The following is a 22,028-nucleotide window of genomic DNA, read 5'->3' on the forward strand; positions in this document are numbered from 1 at the left end:
TGTTGCCTCTAGGGTCAATCAATCAATCAACCAGTCTCCTTTGCTTAGCCTTTAGAGTCTTGCACAACTTGTCCACAAACAGTATTTCCAGCTCTGTTCTTTACAGAACATTTGCCATCATTTCCCATCTCTCATCCTTTGCACTGACCATCCTCCATGTGGGGAATACCCTCCTTCCTCCACTCTACCTTAAAAAATCCCTCTCCCTTCAAGACATAGGCCAAGTGCTACCTTCTTCATGGAGCCTTTCCTAGTCCTGCAAAATGCTTGCCTCCCCTTTCCCCCTCCCTCGTACTTAATTACAATTTATTCTAGTTATAGTTAGATGCTATGTATTTGTGGCAATAAGGGGCCCAGCCCTCCCATTACACTTATCTATATGTGCTTATTATTTCCCCTTTTCAATCTGTATTCCTAGTGCTTAGCACAGTACTTTGTTCATAGGTCTTAAATGGTTCCCTCATTCATTCATTCATTCCTCTTTAGACCTCCTTGTGAGTGGGGATTATTTCATTCTTTGTATTTGCTATCTTCAGTGCCTGGAACACAGTGGGTGCTTAATAAATGCTTATAGATTGATTAATTCTTGCTCAACCTCCTAATTGTCTAGAGGCAGGCTTATCTGAAAGAGTTAATTTGTGAAGTCTTGGGTCAGGTATGGATGTAGAAGTCCTTCGTGGGTTTTCTCAGTGGAAGGAAGAAGTCTGAAATATAATAGGGAGAAACGGTGAACATTGACGGATATGAAGGCTAAAGAGATGGACACCCCCACTGATCTGAAATTAGAAGTTAAACTATTTCGGGAGCAGAAATGTAACAGGATCTCGTTTGGGGGAATCCTTTTCAAGAGCTTTTTAACTGATTCTCTTGGAAGGGAGAGGGGAGTGAGGTGAAGTGAGAGCAGAAGGCCGGAGGGAAATATCATTTAAAAGTATAAAACTAAACAGAGAGAAAAAGCATTTTTTCATTTCATATTGTTGTGTCTGTAGTTGCTCAGCTGTTGTTCAAGTCAGTCGTGTGCAATTTTTTGTGACCCTGTGAACCATCCTGTCCATGGGGTTTTCTTGGTAAAGATACTGGAGTGGTTTGCTGTTTCCTTCTCCAGCTCATTTTACAGATGAGAAAACTGAGGCAAAGAGGGTTAAGTGACTCAACCAGGGTCACACAGCTAGTAACTGACTGAGGCCTGACTTGAACTCAGGAAGATGAGTCTTTCTGACTCCAAGCCCTACACTCTACTCATTGTACCTCCTAGCTGCCCTGTATAAACAGTGCGAATGGAAGTTAATCTGAAAAGGGTTGTTGGAGAGTCAGGAAATAGCCTCTGGTGGAAGGTGGGATTTATTAACTGAGTCTTGAAGGAAGCCAGGGATATGTAAAGGTGAGGAGGGAGCTCCAAACATGAGGAACAGCCAATGGAAAGGCAGAAATGGGAGATGGAGTGTCCTATGTGTGAACAGTAATTAGGCCAGCATAGCTGCATTGTGGAGTTCATGCAGGGGAGTAAGGTGTAAGAAGTGTAGAGAAATAGGAAGGAGCCATGTTATGGAGAGCTTCAAATACTAGAGGAGATTTTATGTTTTATTCTGGAGCTAACAGGGAGTCATTGGAGTTTATTGACTAGGGGAGTGACATGGTCACACCTGTATTGGCAGTTGAGTGGAGGATGGGTTGAAATGGGGAGAGACTTAAGGCAAGTAGACCCATTAGAAGGCCATTTAAATAGTCAAAGCTAGAAGTAATGAAGACCTTAATTAGGGTAGTGGCTGTGTGAGGGAGAGGACACAGTTGAAACAGTTAGCGTGCAGGTAGAAACAATGAGATTTAACAACAAATTGTATATGTAGGGTTAGTGAGAGTGAGGAATTGAAGCTGACCTTGAAGTGGGTAACTGCCCCTCCTAGTAACAGGGAAGTTCTAAAGAGTGGGGTTTGGGGGAGAAAAAGACACTGATTTGTGTTTTAGACATGATATATATGAGTTTCCCTGGGACATCCAGATGATATTTAAAATTGGTAATATGGGACCATAGCTCAAGAGATAGCCCGGGGAAGGAGGTAAATATCTAGGGATAGTTTCCATAGAGATGATAATTGAACCCATGGGAAATGATGAGATCACCAAGTGGCATAGGATAGAGAGGAAGAGAAAAATGACCAGGAACAGTTTTGGGAGATGGGTGTCCACTATTAGTGGTCATGACATAGATGAAGAACCAGCGAAGGAGAATGAAAAGGAGAGGCCAGGCATGTAGGAGAGAACCAGAGGACTATCATTGCCAGGAACACCTGGAGATGAGAGATTATCCAGGAGAATGGGGTGATCAACTTGTCAAAGACTGCAGAGATTTCTGGAAGAATAAGGATGGGGAAAAAAAATAACAACCCAAAAGATTTGGCCATTAAGAGATCAGTGGTGATTTTGGAGAGAGTAGTTTCTGTTGAATGGGCCAGATTTCAGAGGGTTTAAAAGAGAGTGATAGAAGAAGGGAAAATAAAAAAAAAAAAACTACTTCTTCATTCCTTTATTAGCCTGACAGAACAGCCAATCAGTGCTTGGGTTTGAATTATATGGTGCTGGAAATAGCTACATAATAATTATAGCTAACATTTACATAGTGCTTTAAGGCGTGCAAAATGATTTACAAATATTATCTCATTTTATCCTTGCAACAACCCTAGGAGATAGGTGCTGTTATTTCCCCCATTTTACATATGGGGAAACTGAGGCAGACAGAAGTTAAGTGACTTTTCCAGAGACACACAGGTAGTATGTAACTGAGGCCAGTTTTGAACTCAGGGCTTCCTGACTCCAGGTCTAGTGCTCAATTTCCTGTACCACCTAGCTGTCACATGAGAATAAGGATTAACAACTTAAATCCTAGAAATATTTATTGAAGGATATATAGGACCAGGTAGAAATCACAGTTATGTGCTCCATTCCAGCAGTCCTGAAGGGGTAGCTCCCCATTAGAATGTAAGCTCCCTGAGATCAGGGCTTGTTCCACTTCTGTCCCTATATCCCTAATTCTGAACCCAACGCCTGGAGCTTTATAATTTCTCATAGATTGGTTAACCTTGGGCCCCAGCTTCCTGCACTCCTGGGGTACTCTGGGATGTTATCAAATGTGTGTCAAGGCATTGCCCTACTCACTTCCCTTTCTTAAGCAACTGTCTTTGAGTCTTACTGGGGAAGGAAGCCTCCATGAAGGCAGTATCAAAGAGTCTAGATCATTAGGTTCAGTGATGATTGGTCAGTCTTCAAATAACCATGCTCTTGAACCTTATACTTTTGTGGCTACTCTATTAGGCCTATGAGCAGCACGTATTAAGATCCCTAGGCCAATGAGTAGAGTTGGGATCTTCTCCTCTTGGGTTCTGGAAAGCCCAATGGGTGCATACAACAATTCTGTGGTTACTAATGAACAGAGTATGAGTTCTTCCTCAGAAGTAATGCATGTCACACAACCCACCATCTTAAACAGGTGTTCATGGACAATTCTAGTAGTAGGCATGGGTTCCAGTAAGTCCATCTCAGCACAAGTACATGATTTACCTGTTCTGAGATGGTCTTAGAGTCATCTTTAAGGTGAAGTATCAAGACTGGATCTTGGGGGGGACGAAGGGAGGAGAGAGAAGTGGTATGTTCCTGTCTCAGAAGGGGAAGAGAGTGGGAGCCAGGGGAGATTGGTTCCCAGGGAATATAAACTTAAGCCTGGAAACAAAGCTTAAGGCCGCTCTAATTTAGGATCATACATTTACAGGTGGAAGGGACCTTTGGGACCATCTAACCCCCTCATTTTATAAATGCAGAGATTGAGGCCTAGAGTGTAAAGTTATTTTAATCAGTCAATCAACAAGCAATTGTTAAGTTTCAAATATGTACCAGGCATTGGGCTAAGCACTTGGGAAACTAAGACAGAAGTAAAACAGACCTTGCCCTCAAGAAGCTTACATTCTAATGGACAACATTGACATATAAGAGTATGTAGGCAAAATGAATACAAGGTAGTTTTGGGAGAGAGGGTGGGCACTGCCATCTGAAGGAATTAGGAAAGGTTTCAATAGAATGTATAATTTGAGCCATCTTGAAGGAAACTAGGAGGGAGAGCATTGCAGGTATGGGAGATAGCCATTGTAAAAGCATGGAGATGTGAGGTGGGGTGACCTGTGCTAGAAACAGAGAGTAAGCTGCCATGACTGGTCCTTGTCCAACGTCACACAGGTGATAAGTGGGCAGAGCTGGTATTTGAACCCAGGTTCTGTGACTTTAATAATAAAAATAACAAACATTTACATAATCCTTTCCATATTTTCTCATTTGGTCCTCACAGCCTGTGAAATGGGTGCTATTATTATCATCTCCATCTTACAGATGAGGAAACTTGAGGCTGAGACTTGCCCAGGGTCACACAGCTAGTAAGTATCTGGGACGGGATTTGCTATAAGGCCTGTTGATAGTATGATGTGCTATTAGGAGTATTCAGCAAGCCCTCAGCCCTTTCCCCAAACCTGTAGTGGGAAGGTGCTGCCCTGCTGAAATCCCTGGGGCACCTGACACTGCAATGCCGCATATTCCTATGTTATCATTGTTCTGAAATGCCACCAGCAGCTTTCAGGCGTCCATGCTACGATACATTTAAAAATAACTTTGCAGAGTCAACTCCAGTGAGGCATCTTGGCCAACAAATTACTCATCGCAGGAGCAGCTGTCAAATTGTTAACTGGGCCTGCGTTACCCTGTTATGAGAGTGATGCAGGGTTGATCTTGGTTGTGTCTAAACCTCACCCATCTCATGGATTTCAGCTTGGCTCGAGTTCAGGCCTACTCAACAACAATCAAAGTAGTTTCCTCCATTTTCATGTGTAACAAGTATGCTCTGCTCGCTATCTCAGAGCAAGGCCTTTCACATCAACCCTCAGGGTTCTACAGAGGACCTTCTTCTCCAACACCATTGGCTTGAGGCCCCACCAGTGTTCCCCCCATTGTTAGGGCCAGTTACTAGTGCCACATTTCCATTTAACCATTTGACATCAATTAGTTTTTATAAAGGGATATTTACTTCAGATGTATAGAAAGAACATACAAGCATTTTACCCCAAACCTCTACAGTCTGCCATCCCCTAGCAGCATCTTGGTCTCTGGGGAAGTGTAGACTCAAAATTTAGCTCACTTCCTACCCAGCATTGGTTCCACCAAATTCAGGCATGTCATGACTGTGGTCTGAGTCTTTCTACTGGAGGCTAGAGTCCTGAAGGTTATTCCTGAAGATTGCTTCTCTGAGCAATGATGCTTCATTGGCTTCAGAGCTCAGCCTGGATTCCAACTCCCAGATTCCTGTGGTTCTGTCTCCTGACTGTTGAAACTTCCAGGGTCAGAGACTATACTCCCTTCTCCTAGAACAGGAAAAGAAGGGAAAGGCCAAAGACTGAAGCGCATTTCTCAGGGACCATAGGGCCCACAGGGCAAGAAAGCCCAGGGGCCTTTCCCCTTACTGCATAGTCTTTCCCCAGAAGCTCTTGGGGAAGGAATCCCCGAATGAAGCCAAAATGGTTAGAGCTGACTCAGGCCTTTGGAAGATGCCAATGATTCCAGCTACACAGTCAACTGAACAAGGCTCCTCCCATCCATATGGCTGGCCAACCAAAGCCAGTTATCAAATGTGTGCACACTTCCAGATGAAGAAGCTGAGGCTGAGCGTGCTCCACAATCTCTCCAAGACGCATTTCCCTTGCAGTGAAAATAATGCTAGATTTGGAGTCCAAGGACCTGGGTTCAAATCCTTGATCTGCTATTTACTAGCTGTGTGACTTTGAATGGGTCCCTTTCCTCTTCTGAGCCTCTGTTTCCTCATCTGTAAAATGAGGGGGCTGGACTAGAAAACCTCTCAGATCCCTTGCAGCTCTAAGTTTGGGATGCAAATATAAAAGTGAGTTATTATTATTAGGTGTTACTATTATGTTTATTTTAATTTTATATTTCTATATTACATGATTGAATATATTTAAATTATCTATTGTTATTATTAGCCTCCTCAAAGTGCTTATAATTTACCAGGGGGATATAACATGTTCATAGATAAGTACATATATATATATATGTATATATAGACACACACACATACATACATACACATATGCACAGTGATTTGGGTGAATCTCTGACACTTGGGAGGCCTCTTAGAGGAGGAAGCACTTTACCTCAGAGGGAAGGCACTGGTGTTAAAGGGGATTGGGAAAGGTTTCCTGTTGATGGTGAGATTTTAATTGGGATTTAATGAAAGCCAGGAACACTAGGAGGTGGAGATGAGGAGGAGAAGCATTCTAGGCAGAGGGACAGCCAGAGAAAATGCCCTAGAGCTGAGAGATGGAGGGTCTTGCTTGTGGAATAGCCAGGAAGCCAGTGTCACTAGCTTGAAAAGTTAGTTGGGGGCATAAGCAAGTAAGGGGCAGCTAGGCGCATAGAGCCCTGGACCTGGAGTCAGAAAGACCCTGAGTTCAAATCTGACCTCAGATACTTTCTAGTTGTGTGACCTTGGGCAAATCACTTAACCCTGTTTGCCTCAGTTTCCTCATTTGTAAAATGATCTGAAGAAGGAAATGGCAAACCATTCCACTATCTTTGCCAAGAAAACCCCAAATGGGGTCATGAAGTGTTGGACACAACCGAAACAACTGAACAACAAATAAGTAAGATGTAAGAAAACTGGGAGGACAGCTAGGTGGCACAGTGAATAGAGCTTGTCCCTGGAGTCAGGAGGACCTGAGTTCAAATCCAGCCTTGGACACTTATTAGCTGTGTGACTCTGAGCAAGTCATTTAACCCCCATTGCCTCAAACAAAACAAAACAGAACAAAAAACACTGGAAAGGGGGGCAGGTTCTGAAGGGCTTCAAGTATGTAAGGGAGAATAACATGTAATCATCCTGGAATGCAATCCAATAAACATTTATTAATCACTTACTGTGTGCCAGGTACTGTGCCAAGCACTAGGGATACAATTAATAAAAAGACAGTCCCTGCCCTCGAGGTGCTTATGATCTAAAGGATACATAGAAACAGATTGAGAAGGGCTTTAAATGCTAAACAGAGGAGGGAGATGAGGAACCACTGAAACTTCTTGAGCAGGAGAGATATGAATATGGTCAGATTTGTATTTCAGAGGCAGCTAGATGAGGGCTGGTCTTGGAGTTAGGAAGGAAGGAAACAAGCATTTATTAAGCACCTACTATATGCAAGGCACTTTACACATTTTATTTTATTTTATCCTCACGACAATCCTGTGAGGTAGATGCTATGATTATTCCCGTTTCACAGATGGGGAAACTGAGGCAGAGGTTAAGCAACTTGGCCAGGGTCACACAGCTAGTCTGAGGCTGATCTGAGCTCAAATTTTCCTGACTCCAGGACCACTTTGCCACTTTACTGCCTCAGAAAGCCGAGACTGAGGAGTCTGCTTAGCTATCTATTGGGCTTTGCAAACCTTAAAATGCTAGCCATCATTAGTACTGAAAGATGCCCTGGTATAGTGGAAAGAGTTTCAGAGTCAGAGGACCTAGGTTTGAATCCCAGGTCTGCCACTTACTACCTGCTTGAATTTAGGTAAAACACTTCACTCCTCTGTGCCTCAGTTTCCTCACCTGTAAAAAGTGAGGTGAAATGGTTCACCTCTAAGGTCTCTTCCTTCTTTACATCTTTGACCTTACCACGTATGTTTCCTCTTCTATAAAGTCAGAGGAAGGATAACATTGCTACGGGGATCAAATGAGTTCATGTGTGTAAAATGCTTTACTTCAGCTGATTATTATCATAGAATCATCAACATGTAGATTTAGAGCTGGAAGGGACTTTAGAAGCTATGTAGTCCAATCACATCATTTTACAAATGAGGACAGTGAGTTTCAAAGAAGTTAAGTCAAAGAATTGTAGCATCAGAGCTGGAAGGAGCTAGGAGGCCCTTCCTCTTATATAGGAGGAAACCGGGTCCCAGGAAGGTTCAGAGACTTGCCCAGTTTCACACAGGTAGTGATAGTCAGAATTTGAACCCATGTCTCCTGACTCCAAAAGCAGACCTCTTATACAGGATTCTTGTATAGGCAAAGGTCTGACAGAATAACCTCTGATGTCCCTATCACTTCTGACATTCTGAGATTCTTATGGTTCTAAAAGGCAGGGAGGGTCCCAAATCTGGATCAAGAGGAAGGCAATGGATTTGGACTGCACAGAACAGAGACTCCATGACCCCCAGCTCTATTTCAGTACATGAACTCTGCTTGCAACACCATGGTGGCCCTGTTTTTCCCCACTTAGTTTCAGAAGACTCATGACAGTTGCTCTTGCTTCTCCAGATGGGTTGGAGGAATGAATAGTTTCCTGATTTGACACATCCTCAGGCAGTTTTCCTCAAAAAAGTCTTTGACTATGAGTAGGGCTGGAGAGTTTCATCACTGGAAATATAGGACTAATAATGACTGAAGAGTTCTGATTATAACTTGCTGGCAGGAGCTTCTCATTCCTGAGGCACAGACAAGTTAAGTAAGCTACCCAGAGCCACACAGGTGATTAGTTATTATTATTGATAACAATAATAGCATTTATATAGCATTTTAAGGTTTTCAAAGTTCACATATGTTATCTCATTTGATCCAGCAACCCTATGAGATAGGAGCTATTATTATCCCCACTTTATGGATAAGGTAACTGAGGCCGAGAGGTTAAGTGTCTTGCCCAGAATCACACAAATTAATAACAATAATAGCTAGCATTTATATAACACTTTGAGGTTTGCAAAGCACTTTGTATATATTATCTCATTTTATCATCATCCTCCCAACAACCTTGGGAGACAGGGGCTGTTATTAAGCCCATTTTACTTTTGAGGAAACTGAGGCTGAAAGATTTTCTGTAACTTGCCCAGGGTCACACAGCTAGTAAGTATCTGGAGGCAAGATTTGAATCAAGTTTTTCCTGAGTCCAAGCCCAGTGCCCTACCCACTCCACAGGCTGCCTCATTAATGAAACAAAGTCCTTTTTGATGTGCCCCTCTCTCCACTCAGTCTTCTTTTCTCTAAGCTAATCAATCAATCAGTAGGCATTTATTAAATCCCTCCTATGTGCCAGATATTGTGCTAAGCACTGAAGGTACAAAGAAAGGCAGAACAGTGAGGTTTCTTTTCAACTTGTTCTCACATGGCAAAGTCTCTGGTCCTCTGACTATCCTCTTTCCTCTCTTCTGCATGTGTCTGTCTTTCCTAAAATGTGGAACCCAGAATTAAATGCAATATGCTACATGTAGTCTGCAGGAAGTACACCATGTATGATGGGACCCTACCTTGTTTTGGGTACTGCGCCTCTTTTAATGCAGTGTAGGACAGTATTTAGGCAGCTAGGTGATGTAGTGCATAGAGCGCTGGGCCTGGAGTCAGGAAGACCTGAGTAAAGTCTGGCCTCAGACACACACTAGCTGTGTGACCCTGGGCAAGTCACTTAACCTCTGTTTGCCTTAATCCATTGGAGAAGGAAATAGTAAACCATTTCAGTGTATTTTGGGGTGGCTAGATGGCTTAGATGACCCAAGTTCAAATCTGGCCTCAGACACTAGCTGAATGACCCTGGGCAATTTGCTTAACCTGGATTGCTTCAGTTTCCTCATCTGTCAAATGCACTGGAGAAGGAAATGGCAAACCACTCCAGTTCTTTGCCAAGAAAACTCCATGGGGTTACAAAGAAACACACACAACTGAACAACAATAAGAGAGAATGGTATTTGTTTGTTTTGGGCTGCCACGTCCCACTTTTGTCTTATATTAAGTGGATAGTACACTAACTAGTCCCCACCATGTTGTCATAGTTTTAAAATTAATTTTTATTTATATTGTTTATTCTTAATCACCCATATTTATTAATGCATGCCTCTTCTCACCTTCCAGAGAGCAATCCCTTATAACAAAGAATAAAAAGTAAAGGAAAACAATAGTTGACTTTGAGTTTTGAGTGGCTGTCACTTAGAAGATGGATCAGATTTTTTTTTCTGTTGGAATCCAGGGAGCATAGAACTGGGACAAATGCAAAGAGGCAGATTTAAGCTTGATGTCAGGAATTTCCCAATAACAAGAGCTAGCTCAAAGCAGAGCAGGCTACCTCTGGAGACAGTGGGTTCCAATTTACTGGAAATAAAGGCTGGATAACTATTTTTTTTTAGTGGAGATTGCTTATGGGTTGGACTAGGTAAAAACTGAATGACTTTCATACAGTAGAAAGAGCATTGTCTTTGAAGACAAAGAACCAGGGTCAGAATCACAGCTTTGCTACCTCACCCCCTGTGTGACCTTGGGCAAATCATTAACCTCTCTGTTCTTCAACTGTAACTTGAGGAGGATTCGACTAAATAGCCTTAAGGGGCCCTTATAGCCCTAAATCTAAGCTATGACACCACACACGCCCCATTTTTCTATCTTGGACAGGGATGAAGATGGGCTCAGACTCGGATCAATCACCAAGCATTTATGTAGCACATACTGTGTGACACTGTCAGGTGCTAGGAATGTAACACCCCCATCCAAAAAAAATGAAATGGTCCCCACTCTCAAGGAGTTTACATTCTATTGGAGGAGGCAGACAGCAGGGTAAAGTGGGAGTCAGAAGATCTGAGTTCAGATTCTACCTTTGATTCTTACCTGTGTGATCCACTCAACCACCTTGTGCCTCAGTTTCCTCATTTGCAGTTGAATTGAGCTCCTTTCCACCTCCAGCTCTATGATTCTATGATCTCTTACATAAATATATAAAGAATGACTACAAGGCACTAGGAGCTGGGCAATCAGGAAAGGCATGACACATTTCTCTGGATGGCTTGGGGGGAGGGAATTCACTGCCTAGATGGGCTCTGGCAAACACATCTCCTCTGCTTGGGAGTCTAATGGGTAATCTTCAGATACCAGCTTCTCCCACCCGTGTGAATGTGGGCAGGATCATGTGCTCTCCAAGAAAACTCCTGTCCTGTACCTGACATTTCTCCTGCCCCCAGGAGCTCCATTGACTCCCCTATTGGGCTGACTCTTTTCACTCTCAGGGCATCTGGACTCCCCCCAGAGAAGCTGGGCATTCTGTAGCTGGTGATGCTGGAGGGGGGGATCAGAATTCCTGGTGGCACTCCTGTGGGTGAGAGACTTGAGTGTTTTTCCATTTGTCAATGAGAGCCAGAGGGATAATTTTTCCCATTCTGCCTGAGACATCGCTGCTGTTCAGCAGGAGGCTATGGAAATAGCTCATCTTGTTCTTTCTGAGTAGCATTGCCTCCGTAGGACTTCGGATGGACCAGATCATTTGGCTTGTGGACCCAAGGGGATCCCTCAAAGACTGGTCACTGTTCTTCTGTTCAAGGATATTGGAGCATCCAAAGAAACCCAGAAGAGGTGTGTGTGTGCATGTGTGTATATGGTTGGGGAAAGAGGAGGGAGATATCAGGATCCAGGCTCCCAGCAAAGCAGACCACGGAGTTTCTAGCCTTATGCAGCTTTGGGCATCTCTGAAGGAACTTGGGTTCTGAGAAAGCAAGTTTTCTAAAGCAAGGTGACCCTGAGACTTTTTGGACTCACAGTTCCCAAAGGAAGAAGTAGAGGGCTGGCTTCTGGGAACTGTGATTGGAGCAAGGGGAAACTCAGTGATCTTGTCAAGGCAGCTGCTCTCTGACCCTTGCCCTCTGAATGGGGCAGGGGCCCTGGTGTTCATGGCAGGAAAAGAAGGTAGGTGACCCAGCGATGCTCCCTGCTTCTGTAGGCTTGTCCAGATCTGAGACCACATGACATGTCAAAGTAAAACAGTATTGATCTGAAACTCAAAACATTAAGTTTGACTCTGTGGGGATTCTGGAAATGCTTGGTTATCTGGTTACTAAAAGCACAGGATTTCAGGAATCCCCGTGAAACAAAACTCTTAATTCATTATCTACCTATATATATATACTGAGGGAAGGCACTAGATGTGATGCATGGTGTGGTAGATAGAATGCTGAACTTGGAGAAGGGAAGACCTGAGTTCAAATTCCTTTCTGACCCTTACTACTTGTGTGACCTTGGGAAGGACATCTAAATTCTCGGAGCTTTCATTTGCTGATCTATAAAATGAGGGGGTCGAACTGGACAACCTCTAAGGTCTTGTCTAACCCTAGATCTATGATTCTGGGCAACCTCACTTTGTGATGTATTTGTGGGTGCGTTGGAGGAATTGTGGTTATGTTGGAGAAATTGTGATGTATATGTGGATATGTTGGAGAAATTGCTTCCCCTTCCAGGACCTCAGGGTGCCTGACTCAGAGAGGAGATCCTGGGTTCAGGTCCCCTCTCTGACAGTCTCACACTATGGAACCATCAGTAAATCACTTAACCTCCCAGTGTCTCTGTTTTCTGAGATCCAAAATGGAGATAATTTTGCCTGGAGTGTCCAAGAGTACTTTGAGGAGATAATTAATGTAAAAAATGCTTAAAATATCAGACATTATTATTATAATATATTCCAGTAGGGACTGTTTTTATTTTTTTTCTTTTGTAACTCGAGCATCTAGCATGGTGCCTTGAACACAGTGGGTACTTAATTAGTACTTGTTGAAGTAAATTTAACCCATAAAATGAGGCAGTAAAACTATATATTCTATAAAGTCTAAACCTAGCTCTAAAATTGAACAACTTTCATCCATTTATTTATTCCTAGAGTCAAAAGAGTTAAATTGAAAATGAACATTAGATATCTTCTAATCCCACACTCTCATCTTATTTGTTTATTTGTTTTTATTTATTCATTTATTTGTTTACTCATCTGTCTTTATTCATTCATCTATTTAATAATTTATTTATCTATTTATTTATTCATTCATTCATTCACTCATTCATTTATTTTTGTCCATATCTGTGGCTTCATTACTGCAGGGAATTTCCAATACAGATTAGTTCCTAGCCTGCAGCTGTTGGTTTTATAGAGTTGCTTTGGGGGCTTGCCCAATATCCCTCCATCAGGATGATCAGAAATGGCATTTGAACCCTCACCATCCAGACTTTGAGGCCAGTTCTCTATTTACTAACACATGCCATCCTGACTCTCTTAGCCTTTCATCTTATCTGTGAGATCTCAGAGGAGGAAACAAGTTTTGACAGGCTGAGGGACTTGTCCATGGTCCTACAACTAGGGAGCCTCAGAGGGAGGATTTGAATTCAGGGTCTTCCCCACTCCATTCTAGCCACACTGCCACTGTTAGTGGCAAGGGTTAGTGAGATAATCACAGAAAGAAAAGGACCCTTTTAGAGAGGCACATACACATCCAGTCAATGTGTCTTGTTTTACGTTATGCAGAAACGGCAACAGCTGTAAAATCCTTATTCTTGCCACCACAGTCCTTGGAAATGGCAAGTGGTTCAACATCAGAAATGGATTTGTAGAGGGTGGAAATGACATTGAGGAAGATACATGACCATCCACTTTGGTGCTGCACAGTGAGACTTTCCATATGACTTGTGGCTGGACCCGCTTATAGATGTTGTCTCCCCCATCAGAATGGGAGCCCCTTAAGAGCAGGGACTAATTTCTCTACTTGTATCCCTGGCATTTGTAAAGAGCACTTAATCTATTGCCTGGCATATAATAGGTGATATATATATATATATATATATATATGTATAGGCTTATGAGATGATATATATATGCTTATCCTCCCCTTCCCTGCATTTCCACCTTCCCTTCCCTTCTAAAGTCCCTTATACCACTAATTCAGAATCACAGAATTGAACAATAATAGCATTTATGTAGCACTTTGAAATCTGTAAAATGCTTCAAAAACAGGAGACAGCAAGAACAAGAGCAAGGAAGAGGAATAAATATTTATATAACACCTATTACGTGTGAGGCAGCTATGTGGTATAGTGGATAGACCACCGCACCTGGAGTCAGGAAGACCTGAGTTCAAATCTGGCCTCAGACACTTTCTAGCTGTGTGACCATGGGCAAGTCACTTAACCCTGTTTGCCTCAGTTTCCCCGTCTGTAAAATGAACTGGAGAAGGAAATGGCAAAACAGTCTAATATCTTTGCCAAGAAAGAAGCTGACAGGACTGAATAATAACATCAAAAATGTGCTAGGCGCTTTACAAATGTTATCTCATTTGATCTTCACAACAACCTTGTGAGGTGGGTAGCATTATTATCCCCATTTTACAGTTGAGGAAACTGAGGCAGAGGTTAATCGACTTGCCAGGATCACACAGCCAGAAAGATTCTGGGGCTGGATTTGAACTCTAATTCCAGGTCCAGCTTTCTATCCACTGCACAAATGTTATCTCATTTTATCCTCACAATAACTTTGGGAACTAGGTGCTATTATTATTTTGCCCATTTTGCAGATGGGCAAATTGAGGTAGACAGAAGTTAAGTGACTTGTCCAGGATCACACAGCTAGGACGTGACTGGGACTGGATTTGAACTCAGGTTTTCCTGGCTCCAGGTCCAGGACTCTGTTCACTGTGCCACCTAGCTGCCTCTCAATTTGAGGACTAGAAGAGACCTGGGTTGGGGACATCATCATTTCACGCTCCTGGTGTTTTAGCTTTAAGGACACCTCGGGTGCTTCTTCCTGAGTAGGACGTCCACGCTGCCGGTCGTAGGAGATCTGAAGTAACAACCTGCTTCCTCCTAAGGGCTGTGACTCACGCTTCATGCCGTCGCATCCTCTTCGATGGTCAGAGTATTTGACTTTGGCAGATGGGATTTGAAAGGCTGACTATGAGCAGGCTATTTTGGGCACCCATTTACTGAAGTGGTAACGATAACTCTAAATATGTTTTCCCTCCAGGAAGAGAAGTCACCATGGAGGTTTGCTGCTCCATGTGATGGTGACGACCACAGAATTAGAATCTGAGTTAAGAAATCTGACTTCATGCTCTGGATCTTTCTCTTCTCATCTCTGTGACTTTGGCTAAGTCACTTCACTTATCTGGGTCTCAGTTTTATCTATTAAAAAAAGAGGCAGCTGGGGAATGCAGTAGATAGAGCTCCAGGCCTGGAGTCAGGAAGACCTGAGTTCAAATCTAGCCTCAGATACTTACTAGCTCTCTGACCCCGGGCAAAGTCACTTAACCCTGTTTGCTTCAGTTTCCTCATCTGTGAAATGAACTGGAGTGGGCAATGGCAAACCGCTCCAGTATCTTTGCCAAGAAAACCCCAAATGGGGTCACGGAGAGTCAGAAATGACTGAACAACCACAACCATAGTGTAGTGAGTAAAGGTCCTTTTCCATCTCTAAACTGTAGACAAACTCCTTTGATAATCAGGATGGATTTATTACTTACTCCTCAAGCCCTTGAAGAGGCACAACTAGGAATATTGTTTTAATCCGGGTTAAAAGTAGTTGTTGTTGTTGGCAGTGATGGCACATTGGGCAGCCTGGAGGTATGGAGTATGGTCATGGCACAGGGCACCCTTTGACCACAGCTCCTATTGCACTGAGAAGAACAGCCTAATTCTTCCCTTCATCCTCCATCCTTCATGGGTCCCAAACTCCAATATTTTTCCCTCCCCCAGTGCTTATCTTCCCATCCACCCCTTATAGGGATGCACGCTGGTAGAAGACCAATGTAACACGGGCTCATCAGTCTTGAGAATAGTGGAGAGGAAGCAGGCCCCGCTAGATATTGGTTCCCTGGAGAAAAAACCTTACCTGCCCTGCCCTAATTATAGCCACAAACTCAGTTTAAATTAGAGTAAGCCCCATTTAGGACATGGGTGTGTTTCAGTGTTTCATTAGATCTGGGGTCTTTCTTGGATAGGTGTAGAAGATGCGGTCATGGCTAGTGGAGAGAGGAAAGGGAACCATACCAGTGTAGGTCCAATCTTGGCATACAACCTTGTACTCCTCCCCTGAGAAAGGCAAGTACAGGAAACAAACAAATAAGACTCTGGAGGGATCACTGGCTTCCCAGGCCTGCATTAGCAAAGAATCAGTCCTTGACGAGATCAATAATTGCCAGTTGACTGGAGATGCTTCCAGAGATCCAGGAAATGGGTCTTTGGTAGATACCGCACTATGGTTGTGGTCAATGGGCCCATCCTCTGGGTGGTTAATTGATGCCACAAAGTCCCATTTAGAATGCTGGGAACCACTCTAAATTTCATTTAAAAATCATCCATTTATTCATTTTAAGTGGCTGGAAACTTTCTCTTGTAATCAGGGGCCATTAGCAAATAAGAAAGCAAACCAGTCCTTGACATCTTACTGAATTCTGGGGCCATCCCAGCAAGCGTATGGTCAGTCGTTTTCCACATATTGTAAAAGTGACCCCAGATTTTCTTTCACTCATTTTTGGGGAAAGACTAGATGAAGATTTGGCAAGTATGTTAGGAAGGAGAATTCTTGTTCAGTTACCCACTGGAGTAGATGACTGCCAGGGTCCTTCCGAAGTCTAAAATCCTGCGTGATTCCGCGTGGCAGAGACTTGTTTCACTGTCTACACTTGTCGCTTTGTAGGATTGTAAGAGAGGAACATGAAGTGACATGAAAGGCAGAAGTAAATAGCTCTAGGTTACAACAGAGGATTCTAGGTTAAGACAGATGGTTCTAGGTTAAGAAGAAGGGAAGCAGGGAAAGAAAAGAAAGGGCTGAGTATTAGATAACTCAATCCAATGGATTATGGAGCATGTTTGAGTAGACCTAGAACACCAGCTAGGTTGCAAAAGCACTGATCAAAAGTTAGGGCCAAATTTTAAATTCTAAAGGGGAAAAATGGATGAAGGGAAAGGATAGTAAGCTGAAGAGAAAAAAAATGATTTTGTTTGTTTTTAATGTCTTATTGATGATTCTTGTTGTTATAAAAATTATGGTAATTTCTAGGTATACCCTGATACCCCACCTTCCTACCCTCTCCTTCCCCAGAAACAAACCCTCTCTGTAACCAAGGGAAATAGTGAAGCAACAACAATTAATTTTGATGCCTAGAAGCAGCAAGATGGTACAGTGGATAGAGCGCTGGGCCTGGAATTAAGAAGACTTGAGTTCAAATTCAACCTCAGACACTTACTAGCTATATGACCGTGGGCTAGTCACTTCACCTCTTTCTGCCTCAGTTTCCTCATCTGTAAAATGGGAATATTAATAGAAACTACTTCCCAGGGTTGTTTCAATGGCATCAGATGAGATAATATTTGTAAAGTGCTTAGCACAGTACCTGGAACACAGTAGGAGGTTAATAAATACTTGTTTCCTTCTTTTCTGTGAAAATGTTTATGATATTCTACCTGAGTGGTTTCCCTACCTCTATTTTGAAAGGAGTGAAATATGTTTCATTATCTGATGCTTACTGTCTATGTGACTTTGGGCAAGTCACCTCCCTGTGCCTTAGTTTCTCATCTCTGTCTTCTTTGTTTCTCACTTTCTCCCCTTCTCCTTTTTTACCTCTCTGTCCCCCTCTCTTTAACTGTTTCTCGTCTCTGTCTCTCCCATCTTCCTGCTTTCTGACTCTAGTTTTCTGTTTCTTTGTCTCTTTCTCTCTTCTTCCCTTTGCCTCTTTTCCCTTGTCTGCCCATGTCTATCTTTCTCTGCTTCTCTTTTTTCTCTCTCCCCTTTCCCTCTGGCCTTCTTTCCCCTTCTCTCCCCTTCTCTGTCTCTATCTTTCTATCTCCCCTATCTCCTTCTCTTCTTTCCCTCTCTGTCTCTAGCTTTCTCTACCTCTCTCCCCCCTTCTCTCCTCTTTCTCCATATCCATCTTTACCTGTCTCTCTTTCTCCCTGTTCCTCTGTTTTTCTTTCTCTTTTCTCTCCTCTTCCCTTCATTCCTTTTCCCCTTCTTTCTCCTCTGTCAGTCTTTTTCCCCCCTCTATCTCTCTCCATTTTTCTCTTATCTCTTTTCCTGCAAAGGAAAAGCTTAGTCCTCTTTTCCATGCTACTTCCATTAATTCGATTGAAGAAATATTTATTAAGCCCCTACTATGTGCAAATAACAACTAAAATAACCTATGTTGACATAGCGCTTTAAAGTCTGCTGAGCATTATGTATACATTCATGTAACACGTGTATGTATGTATATATACACACCCACTGTACATATACATGTATATGTACAGACACACAATCTTATTGGAGTGAAGTGGGCTTAAGTCAAATGAGTTGCCCAGGGTTTCATTACCAGCAAGCACTTGGTGGGATTTTACCACAGGTTGTCCTGAGCCCAAAGCCAGTCTCTGTGGAGCTTACAATTGAAAACTAGAGATTAGAGGGAGATGTATTTACAGATTACCATAAGGGAGAGCTATGAGGAAGACAGAGATCAGGCAACAGAGAGGGGCAGGCCAAGTGCTGTGAGAAATTTGAGAAGAGAACATTTTTGTCTGGAAGTGGGGTCAGGGAAGGCTTTATAGAGGTGGTGACACCTGGCTTTGATTCTTTATTTGTTTCTAGGCTCGAATACAAACTGATTCTCTGGCATTTAAAGCTCTTGATAACTTATTGTTCAATCGTGTCCAACTCTTTGTGACTTCATTTGGCATTTTCTCGGCAAAGATACTGGAGTGGTTTGCCATTTCCTTCTTCAGCCCATTTTACAAATAAGGAAACTGAGGCAAACAGAGTTAAGTGACTTGCCTAGGGTCACACAGCTAGTAAATGTTCAAGGCTGGATTTGAACTCAGGATGATGTGTCTTCCTGACTCCAGATCCAGAGCTCTATGCACTATGGCACCACCTAGCTGACCCTTCGTAACCCAGCCGTGACCTACCTTGTGTAGTATATCCCACTCCCCTTTGAGCACTTAGTGGAGGGGCCAGATCAGATTTCTTGCTGTTTCTCACACACCACAGTCCACTTCTTATCTCTGCACCTTTGCCCTGGCTGTCCCCCATGCCTGGAATGCCCTCCCTCCTCGCCTCTGTGTCTTAGAATCCTTAGTTTCTTTCAAAACTCAGCTGAAGCCCTACATCTTATGCAGTCTTTCCTGATCCCCCTAGCTGCTAGAGCCATAGGCAGCTGGCTGATACATTGGTAAAGCACTGGGCCTGGAGTCAAGAAGACTTCAGTTTAAATCCACCCTCAGAGATTTACTAGCTGTGTGACCCTGGACAAGTCACTTAACCTCTGTGTACCTCAGTTTCCTCAGCTGTAAAATGGAGATTATAATATGTCCCTCACAGACTGTTGTGAGAATCAGATGAGATAACATTTCAGTGCCTGGCACATAGTAGGCACTTAATAAATGCTTGATCACTTCTCCTTTTCTCCCCCAAATTATTGCCCTTGGAGAAGCTTTGCCCCTTGATGCTCCCCTCCAGCTCTCCATTGTACAGGAACAAGCTGATTCATTCCTTGGGTAAATTTCCCTCAGGTCAAAGGTAGGGGGAGGGGAGAACAGTGAGCATCTCTTTGTGCATTTCTCGGTTTCCTAGCAGGTCTGGGCTAACGGGGGTGACTGATCACGACTGCTCTGAGCTCCGGGGGAGTTCCATCTGCAGGCAAACGCCCCATTCTAGGGGATGTGTCAGCTTGGGTGGGGAAAGCAGACTGCAGTGAAGGGGTGCAGGGGCTGCTATCTCCGCCTCCCTTTCGCCCACATTCCCAGGGCCAGGGCCCCCCTGGGAAGGGCTGTGACCAGCCACAGCTGCAGGGGTGCAAAATCTGACCCGAGGCAAAGAGAAGGAAGGGGGTGACGCGCATGTCTGGGGATCCGAGGACACTGCTCCATGTTCTGATGGAGACAGAGGGACCCGGACAGGGCCAGACTGGGAAGAGGGAATGGAAGGAAGAATATGATGAGGTGATTTCCTCTTTAATTTTGTTGTTCTTGTTTCTGTCTTATGAAGGCGTGACAGTGCTACCTGGGCCTCTGAATTCTGATACCCTGGAACAAAGCCTTAGTTGTCCCACCCTAGGTCTAGGCTAGCCTGTAAGGGTCAATGGGACTATCTACTGCTTAGAAACTGGAACAAAACCTTCCTTACAGCTCTTGGGGGGGGGGTGGGGGGGGTGGTCATGTGGCCTGGCTTCCTGTGAACAAGACAGGCTGGTTCTAGTCAGGGGAGTGCATATACATGCAGGCTGAACATAATCTAAAGCAGGGATGGGGAACCTGCAGCCTCAAGGCCACATAGGTCCCGCTAGGTCCTCAAGTGCGGCCCTTTGCATCCAAAAGGCCTCACTTGAGGACGTAGAGGGCCACTTGTAGCCTCGAGGCCTCAGGTTCCCCGTCCCTGCTCTAGAGAATAGACTCTCCCAAGAGCTCTTAAGAGTTGGTTTCCTGAGTACCACCAACCCCAAAGGTCCCCTCCTTACTATTACAAGGATTCAGGCCACACGCACACTTGGTAGACCCCTTGTTCTACTTTGAAAGAAATCCTGCCCCTGATTTTTTGGCTGAGATGACTTCTCTCACTCTGGCATAGTGGATTGATTTTGATACTTGGAATCAGGAACACCTGGGTTCAAATCTTAACCTCTGGTACTGACTAGCTTGTACTTGACCTTCATCTGTAAAATGGGGACAATAATGTCTGTTCTACTTCGCTCACATGTTATTATGGAAGGAACTTTAAAGGCCAGGAAGGACAACCCCCTCATTTTACTGATGAGGAAACTGAGGCATAAAGAGTTTAAGTGACTTGCCCAGGATCACATAGATGGCGCCTTAATGTGAAATTCAAACCCGAGTCTTCCTGACTACAAGTGCAGTACTTCCTCTGATGCACCAAGCTCCCACCAAAATGAGAAAAGGTCTATAAAGTGCTTTGCAAACCTTAAAAGACACTATTCAGGGCTAAAGTCTTAGTGCAGTTTTAAACTTTAAGACTTTTGGGACAGCCTGCAGTAATGACAGCTCTTATTTCTTCTGTTGCCCACTAATAATTTTTCTATGACGTTCTAAACCCACTCACTGTCAGCAATCTGTATCAGTGTCTGCAGTGCAAGGAGAACTAGGCTTGTAGGCAAGGAGTCTTGGAATTGATTTCTGGTTTGTTAGCCGTATGATTTTTGGTAAACTAATTTGTCTTTCTATGCCACAATTTTCTCATCCACAAAATAGGAGTGATAATACTCACACTGCCTACCTCTCAGGGTTGCTGTTAGGAGGACACTTTGAAAAGCTTCAGAGATGCAAAGAGATGTGGTTGCCCAGCCCTCTGCCTGCCACCTGCCAAAAGAGTCCTATCCTAATAGTTTATTTTGAGAAAGAGGGCAGCCTGGTTCTCAGAGGTGATGCCACTGGAGAAGAAATTCCCTGCGAGTCTCATGCAGGAAGGGCTTCAAGTATAGGCTTAATATTAAATAATAACAGCTGATGTTTTCATAGGACTTTAAGGTTGGCAATAACAACAATGCATTTTACCTACTGGAGTTCCCTCTGCCCTTGCAATAGGCATTAATTTTTTCTAAAAGGCGCAGAACCTCATTGGCATTTGCCTCCCTTGAAGCAGTTTTCTGGTCACTAATACTTAACCCATGTGCAGTCAGGGTCCCATCAATTTGATGACTATAGGAATCACCATACTCTGTTTTGCTGGCCAGAATAGTTTCTATATGGAGATAAGGCGACCTGGTCTATAGAAGCTACCCAGTGACAGCTGTGTAATCATTGTTTTTTGTTTATTTGACTTGGATCATTTTATTGCTGAGAATAGCTAAGTCATTCACAGTTGATTGTCATACAATATTACTGTTCCTGTATACAATGTTTTCCTGGTTTTGCTAATTTCACTTTGTATCAGTTCATGTAAGTCCTTCCAGGTTTTTCTGAGAGCATGCTGCTCATCATTTCTTAAAGCATAATAGTATTCCATCACAATGTTCAGCTATTCCCCAAATTGATGGGCATCCAATTCTTTGCCACCACTAAAAGAGCTGCTGTAAATATTTCTGTACATGTAGGTCCTTTTTTTTTTTCATCTCTTCAGAATACCAGTTGTGTCATTGCTGAGTATCCTTGCTGTGTTAGGGCAAAATAAATCTCCTGTTTAATGTTCAATGACTTATAATGTTCAATGTCACATTTTATCCCCAAATCGAATCTA

General features: G+C 43.3%; 1 protein-coding gene across 1 annotated transcript in view; it reads left to right on the forward strand.

Annotated features, from left to right (window-relative positions):
- Positions 1–11,508: 11,508 nt before the first annotated feature.
- RIMBP2 (RIMS binding protein 2) overlaps positions 11,509–22,028 on the forward strand; it is a 509,773-nt gene continuing 499,253 nt past the window's right edge. Inside the window, 3 exon segments of the mRNA XM_027844231.1 lie at positions 11,509–11,563; positions 11,566–11,663; positions 11,705–11,743. Coding sequence (XP_027700032.1) covers positions 11,509–11,563; positions 11,566–11,663; positions 11,705–11,743 — 192 coding nt within the window.

This window comes from Vombatus ursinus, unplaced genomic scaffold, assembly GCF_900497805.2.
Source record: "Vombatus ursinus unplaced genomic scaffold, bare-nosed wombat genome assembly UNPS02014935.1, whole genome shotgun sequence".
In the NCBI taxonomy this organism is placed as follows: domain Eukaryota; kingdom Metazoa; phylum Chordata; class Mammalia; order Diprotodontia; family Vombatidae; genus Vombatus; species Vombatus ursinus.